Source organism: Rosa rugosa, chromosome 2 (genome assembly GCF_958449725.1).
Source record: "Rosa rugosa chromosome 2, drRosRugo1.1, whole genome shotgun sequence".
NCBI classification, from domain to species: domain Eukaryota; kingdom Viridiplantae; phylum Streptophyta; class Magnoliopsida; order Rosales; family Rosaceae; genus Rosa; species Rosa rugosa.
The window spans coordinates 65,690,886-65,698,318 of NC_084821.1; the positions used below are offsets into that span (position 1 = coordinate 65,690,886).

Sequence of the window (7,433 nt, forward strand, 5' to 3'; positions counted from 1 at the left end):
AATTTCTTTTAATCTCATATCCTTAGGAGGGACATATATGTTACTCAACAGTCAACACTTCTTGCATTAGTCTACACACTAATGGTGCTATCAGAATTATTTCAAGGAATACTTCTCCATCTACAAAAATCATGTTATTCAATTTGTTTTGAGTATGCTCCTTAGAATTTGCACCCCCCTCCCCCCCTCTCCTCTCTCCCTTGCTAGTGAAGATGGTAACTGGTTGCTTTTAAGTTTAATAATCTCAATTGTGGCGTATTCCTTCTCTGCTTCTCTGGTATTTCTTGCAAGTTGAATGATGGATCTTTCAGCATATAGGTAAGCCAGAATTGTTTAGAGTTGTTTCGTTAACATTGTTGGTAAATTGGTAGTTTCACTTTTCAACCTTCAAATCCAGGGTGGATTCTGTTGTAACTGTGAATTTAGGCTTGTTGATGACATTCACACATGTTGAAGCAATAGATCAAAGCTATAATTGCAGCTAGAAATGTAACAGTGATAGTTATCTATTATTCTATTTACAATATGATCATAAGTTTGGCTACCACTAACCAAAAAAAAAAAACTAGTCATTGCAACATTGATCATTCTGTAGTTCACTACCAAAACAGGTTTGATTCAAATCAAACCATACCTGCCGGAATACCTTGATGATGAGATCATGGTATTCATCGGAATTCAGTGTCAGGTAACAAGCTAAGAGCTCTTCAAGATCGTCTGGCCGGGTAATCTTTTTCTCCACAATCATCTCAACCATGGAATCTCTGAAGTCCTGTTGCGGGTCGAATGAGCACTTCACCACTGCAAAGCTATCCAAGCCTGTTCTCACCTGCTGCACCTTTCTCTCCTTAGCTGCCTTTTTTGCTTTCGCCATCTCTTGGAGAGCTTTGATTTTGCAGATTTCAACTCTTGAAGCTGTTCTTGGAGAGCAAACTCTGACTCTGTTACTCCGCTTTGGTCTTGGTTTCCTCTGTAAGTCCCTGCTTATGTAGAGAGATTTCCTATGTTTCTCACTCTTTTCCATCACCTCTTGTATTTTCCTTTCCTTCAATTTTTGCCAATCTGAAGTCGGCTTTTCTTCAGAACCTTCTTCTTCAATTGTTTTGAGATTCGAAGATGCATAATGATATTTCCTTGCACCAGAAGCCAATCCATGCTTACTATCCTTCTCCTTTGTCAACATTGTTCTTGCTGCTAACATTTCCAGTGCATCATCCTCTTCGCCTGTTTTGCTTGATCTCTCTTCTAATTCCTCTGCTTCTCTTTCTAATTCTAACCCCTTCTTCCCTGAAACTCCTTTATTTCCTTTCCTCAACTTCCACTCTATAGCATTCCCACTTTTACTCATGCCTATCACCTTCGAGGGCTTAGCTTCAAATTCTTCATCGGATTCATACCGAACCGATCGTAATGCACCCCTACTCTTCTTCTCTCCTTCAACACTATCCTCACCAAAAGACAGCCTCCAATATCCATCAACACCATCATCATCACCATAGAATCTGCCACCACCCCCACTAGCAATCCTTGGTGAACCCAAAGATGGAGAATTCCGCTTCCCTTTTCGATTTACTTTACTGGGTTTCGACTCTGAATTGCCAGTCTTTTGCTTGAACTTCGAAAGCCATGAACTTGGAAAGACATGGGAGATCAAAGAAGGCTTAGAAGTAGAAGAAGAAGAAGAAGAAGAAGCAGAAAAGGAAGGTGGAGGCTTTTTGGTTTTGCTACCACTACCCCACTTCATTGTTATGACTGTGACTACTTGAATTCTCTTCTTTTGGGTTGAGAATTGTTTGAGGAGTTGCAGAGAAGCAAAAGGAATTGGAATTGAAACTATAGGATGAGTAATTGTAGCAGCTAAAGGAGGGTCGGTTAGGGTGTTAATAGGAACGTGGGGTCTTGCTGTGTTTTTCAAAAGAAAGGCCCGCCCTAAATCTTGTGACCACTTCAAGCACTTTTCCCTACTTTTCTGGATACTACCAGGCAAAAAGATTGGTGCCCATCATTATGGGACCTCTAACCTAGTGGCCCCAACAATCCTTTACACTAATGAAAACTGAACCCTCTTGAATCTTCTTTGGTACAGAACTTAGATCATAGAACAAACGCGCCCAGAAACATAATTAAAAGGTTTATGATTTAGGTAGTACTGTGTACGAGTATATTAAGGATGATGGGTAGGATTTAGAATAGGAGTAGTCCATTATTGTGATTGAGTTGGACAACTACTAGGTTTAAGAGGTTGAGGCAAAAATGTTCAATTGCATTGTCCTTGCAATTGGTTTTTTGTTTGGTTTCTTTTGGAGCAGAAACAGCAAGGGGAACTGGGTTGTTTTTTCTTTTTGGTCATTTATACTGTTTAGATGAACCAGATGAGTTGCTTTTTTTTTGCTTTGTTGCTTTGTCTTTGGTTCTGAATTTTCATGACTTTTTACTACTTTAGTCAAAAAGAGTAGTAGTACAGTGGGCAAGACTGCAAGAGTAGTTGAATGCAACAGGGTTGTGTGACCAGAAAGTTGGAGGAACCAAACTTGATGGTTTGCTAATATTTCTGATTTGGGCTTGTAAGCTTTTAATGCATTCATCTAAAGTTATTTGGATCTGGTGGTTTTGAGTACTTTTTGTAGAAGCCCAATGCAGAATGCAAAAGAACTTGGCCAGCTCAACCAACCAAAGGGAAAATTTTGGTTTAGGGTTTATCGCTTTATTGTAGGTATCTACTTCCTTTTACAATATATGACAAAAAGTGGATTTCTGATTAAGGGTTTTGGCTTGTTTAATCAACACTAATAAGTATAGTGATTAAGATATATCTCCAAAAGCTTGTGTATGAAGAAAGGTACCAATCTACCATTTCCAGTTGGTAGGTGACAGTAGCATGATTTCAAAGGTAGAAGGGTCCATTTGCAAGTTCATTCCAAGGTTTGGTCTATAGGGGCCAGAACCATCTTATCGGATCGTGCAATTCCTCCATATCCTTCATATTTGGGTCAACTTGTGCATCAATATTGATAGGTAAAAAGTAATTCTAATTGGCCAAATGCAATCAAGATCTTAGTCTGAGGTTGTTGGTAGAATGGTGGATCCATATTGAAGTTGAGTATACAAGAAATATTCTTTGGTTTCGACTTTGGAACCATAATAAGACTCAAGAGAATAAATTGCTTGTCATTTTCCAAAACAAGTCATGCAGCTTATGAATTGGATTTTTCTCTTTTTACTAATTTAGAATGAACTGTTGTATGAGAGCTCTGTTTTACATGGGGTCCTAGTCAGTTGCAACATCAAATCTTCTTAACTGAAATTTGGGATGGTAGTTTACTTTGTTGCTTCAAATGGGATATTCAGAACTATAAGTTTCTCCTTTCTGTGCTTTCTTTTTGATGGCGTGGGGTGAGGAATCTGTTTGTCCCTTTCTTTTCTGATGTTCAAAGTCATTCTGGTGGAAGTGTCAACTCTAACCTTGTATGAAACAGAATGTGCACCAAACTGGCCAATGATAATAGTAAACATTTCACAAGAATGAGTATGCTCCATGCAACAGAAAGCAAAAATCCTGCAATTAATGAAGTGATTCCCAAATAAAAGACGGAACCATCTCCACAATAGTTCTGTTTATCATTCCATTCTTCGGTAGATAATATTGCACACTAACACATCTTAAACTTCATCAATGGCCAAACAAACCCCATGTTCTTTTCTTCTTGTTCTTGTTCTAGGGGAGCTTTTCTTTGAAGGGGTTGTGAATGTCCAGAGTGAGTATACATCTGCAGTTGGTGATCCAGAAATGAGAAGAGACAGTCTTCGGGTTGCGATAGAGTCGTGGAATCAATGCAATGAGGTTGGAGAAGAAAATCTTCAGACAGGTAGCCCAAGAGCTGCTGATTGCTTCGACATATACAGAGTTTATTCTCCACAGAAAAACAGTAGGCTTCCTATCATTCTCTATTTCTTTGTGAATTTTTAGAGGATGATGAACACAACTATTTTATGTGCACATTCATGCCTCGTTACTTCAGTAAATTTGTATATGAAAATTTTGCTATGGCTTTTAGATGTGCATGTGTTTTACATTAGCTTTGCCTTATAGAAGTGATTAGTTTTATTTCAGGTGACAGTTGCTCTATCTGCAATGAGATGCCCTATGTATTAGTCCACAGAGTCACAGATGCAGACAACAAGTTAAGGACAGGAGAGCCTTTTCTTGGTCTGCAACCGAAGTCTCAGTTTGATGTAGACCTTTACGCAGCGGATAAGGAACTCTATTTGGGATCCAAATGTGAAGTTGATGATACCCCAAATCCATGGCAGTTTTGGATGATCATGCTCAAGAATGGCAACATGGACACTACCGCTGCCAAATGCCCGAAAAATGGCCACAAAGTTGGACCATTTAGGCCTGACTACAACGCCTTTCCTTGTTTCGGAGATGGCTGCATGAAGCAGCCATATATTTACCATGACTATACCAAGTTGCAATGGCCTGATATAACTACTCTAAAGGGAAGGTTTTTCGGGTCGTGGGACTCTAACTGGGATGTGAGTAGAGGAGTGATGGGGAACACTTCTTACTATTCTGTTACTTGGGAAAAGAAAATTGGAGAAGGAAGTTGGGTTTTCCACCATGTCTTGAGGACTTCAACAAAGTATCCATGGTTGATGCTTTACTTCAGATCAGATTCCACAAATGGATTTTCTGGTGGCTACCATTACTCTACAAGAGGGATGTCCAAAATTGTAAGTTACCCATTTCCTTGTACTTAAATGTGTCCAATGGAAACTGTAACCACTTGATATTTTCTTTCATTTTGCATATTTTCTAGGCAAAAAGGAGTCTGAAAACAAGGTATCTATAAGTAAGCATACCTCTATAAAATGTTCTAGGACAAAGTTTAGCAATTGCCTCCTCAACTTTAAACGGTTTTCTTCAGTGGGCATCCAACCTACATGTTTAGTTAACGAGAAACAATAAAAAACTGGTCATAGTTCAGGGGAGAACCACTGATCTTTAGTCCTATTCAAAAGGCACATACATGTAGCTTTCTTTTAGAAGTTTTTCTTGCAAGCAAAACATTCTTGTGGATTCGTACGAATGTATTTGGTTTGCTCAAGATTGAGTGATCAATGATGAATTCACCATGATATGCAGATTCCAGAATCACCAAATTTTAAAGTGAGGTTCACCTTGAATGTGATCAAAGGAGGGGGTCCTCACAGCCAGTTCTACCTAATGGACATGGGGAGCTGTTGGAAGAACAATGGGCTGCCTTGTGATGGCAATGTGACTTCAGACGTCACCAGATACAGTGAAATGATCATAAATCCACAAACACCTGCATGGTGCAAGCCAGAAAAACTTGATGTATGTCCACCTTACCACACATTCTCTAATGGAACTAGAGTTCATCGAAATGACACATCCCGCTTCCCTTATGCGGCTTATCACCTGCACTGCTCACCTGGGAATGCAGAGCATCTTGAAGCTCCTTCTAGTTTGTGTGATCCATATAGCAATCCTCAGCCTCAGGAGATAGTTCAAATCTTGCCGCACCCTGTTTGGGGTGAGTATGGGTACCCTACAAAGCAAGGGGAGGGTTGGATTGGGGATTCAAGGACTTGGGAGCTTGATGTTGGGAGGTTATCACAATCACTTTACTTTTACCAGGTTTGATACTTATTGTGTTGAAAGACTAAATTTGATCCAAATGGTTTAAATGTGAACTAACAGAACTAGTTTGATACTTATTGTGATGAAAGACTGTGAGTGGACTCTTGTTTTTAAATAATGATGCATGTGATTGTTTTTCCCGAAATTTGATCCAATGGTTTAAATGTGAACTGACAGAACTAGTGGCTGGTTAATTTGCAGGATCCAGGAACTAGACCAGCTAGAAGGCAATGGATGTCTATAGATTTGGGGACTGAAATTTTCAAAGATCCTGATCAAGTGGCTGAGTGGACTGTTAGTGACTTCAACATACTTGTGCCTGAGCAATGAATGGAGACGAAAGAGACACTAACTAGCTTTACTGTTTGAGCTTCAAACAATCCGATGTTAAAAGGCCTAAAGGCTACCTTCTACCTGAAGGATTGAGTTTTAGACAGAATCAATCACCAATCTTTTTCTCCTATCAAATTTTGGATAATTCAGCAACATAAACTTACACAACAAATAGCTTGCTTGAAAGTTAATGCGCAGCAGAGCAGTCCCAAAACGGCTTTCTGATATATGTTTTAATTGATGCCTACCATTTTTACAGTCTTGAGTCTCTGAGATTTTTTCCCTCTTTGTTATTGCAACAATATAAAAAGTAGTTTTATATGTTTATCGTTATATTATCTAGGAAGTTATATTAATTGATTAGACAAAACAAGCTGTCATCATAGATTCATACCCAAACTTCATCGAATATAATCTCAAATGTTTAAAATTTTTACATGATTTCTGAAATCTTTCACTTGGAAACAAATGGATATAGAAAATATAGTCTGCATCATCTCTATTGCTTTTGTTTTTTTTTTTTTTTTTTTTTAGGAAATTATGGAGTTTTATTCAAATAAAGGCATTATAACGGGACACTCAGAGCCTAAACCCCGTGTCGAACTATAAGAGTCATTCAAAAGCACATTTTGAATAATAGCAGAAGCCTCTTGCATCGAAACAAAGTCTCTATTGCTTGAAAGCTCCAAATTAATGAAATATTATGGAGTAGATAAAGTGTTTCCGTACTCTCTTCAATCTAATATTGAGTTTCAATATATTTGAATGAAATCATTATGTTGAGACTGTTGAGTCATATTTTAATTTCCACCAACATTTCATTTCATATGGTTGCACTTGCATCTATCTAACTAAATGTATAGTTGTGAACTTGTGATAAATATCAGTTTCTAACTCTAAAATTACTACTATCATGTTGAATAAGACATACCTTCACACTGAATTCAAGATAAAACAAATGAAATATGTGTGCATAAAATCGGCTCTATTTTCACATATCCGACACTCGAATGAAAAACAAACCCGTACTCATATTTTTGTGCTTTCATAATGTGAAGTCTATTCAAGTTTCACGCATTCCTTGCACATTGAAGTGGTTAGAGAATTCTAACCTTTCTTTTAAGGACTGTAAATCCACGAAGCAAAGCTATATAATCTTTGTTTATCTTTAAAGTGTTCTAAACGACCAAATTCATGGATACAGATGAATGACATGCAACATATATGTACCTTTCAAACACAAGGATGATTACTCAAAAACAAAAGAAAAACGCTATGTCAAATTAATGCTCCATATGGTTGTAGTGATCCAAATTACCTGTGGCACAAAAAAGAATAGCAGCCCTGAATTGAAAATATGAAATGATTAGTTAGTGATATTTGTAGTTTCGGAAAGATTAGTAGTAATTAACATGAACTACACCTGAATTGA

At 37.9% G+C, this 7,433-nt stretch overlaps 2 protein-coding genes across 2 annotated transcripts; one reads left to right on the forward strand and one right to left on the reverse strand.

The window, feature by feature from the left end:
- Positions 1–423: 423 nt before the first annotated feature.
- LOC133733133 (transcription repressor OFP5) lies at positions 424–2,164 on the reverse strand. Its single transcript, XM_062160739.1, has one exon. It carries the CDS (start codon positions 1,742–1,744, stop codon positions 566–568), a length of 1,179 nt encoding a protein of 392 aa, XP_062016723.1. The 5' UTR covers positions 1,745–2,164; the 3' UTR covers positions 424–565.
- A 1,269-nt stretch (positions 2,165–3,433) lies between these two features.
- LOC133733694 (uncharacterized) lies at positions 3,434–6,273 on the forward strand. The gene is made up of 4 exons (XM_062161336.1): positions 3,434–3,926; positions 4,112–4,737; positions 5,150–5,665; positions 5,870–6,273. The coding sequence occupies exons 1-4, from the start codon at positions 3,674–3,676 to the stop codon at positions 5,996–5,998; spliced, it is 1,524 nt and encodes a 507-aa protein (XP_062017320.1). The 5' UTR covers positions 3,434–3,673; the 3' UTR covers positions 5,999–6,273.
- The last annotated feature ends 1,160 nt before the right edge of the window (positions 6,274–7,433 follow it).

What these genes read in the sequence shown, in the direction of transcription:
- LOC133733133 (XM_062160739.1), bottom strand. Translation starts at nt 1,744, where the DNA reads ATGAAGTGGGGTAGTGGTAGCAAAACCAAAAAGCCTCCACCTTCCTTT.
- LOC133733694 (XM_062161336.1), top strand. Translation starts at nt 3,674, where the DNA reads ATGGCCAAACAAACCCCATGTTCTTTTCTTCTTGTTCTTGTTCTAGGG. An exon ending in CAAGAGGGATGTCCAAAATT is followed by an intron (nt 4,738 to 5,149) that starts GTAAGTTACCCA and finishes CATGATATGCAG; the next exon opens with ATTCCAGAATCACCAAATTT. An exon ending in AATCACTTTACTTTTACCAG is followed by an intron (nt 5,666 to 5,869) that starts GTTTGATACTTA and finishes GTTAATTTGCAG; the next exon opens with GATCCAGGAACTAGACCAGC.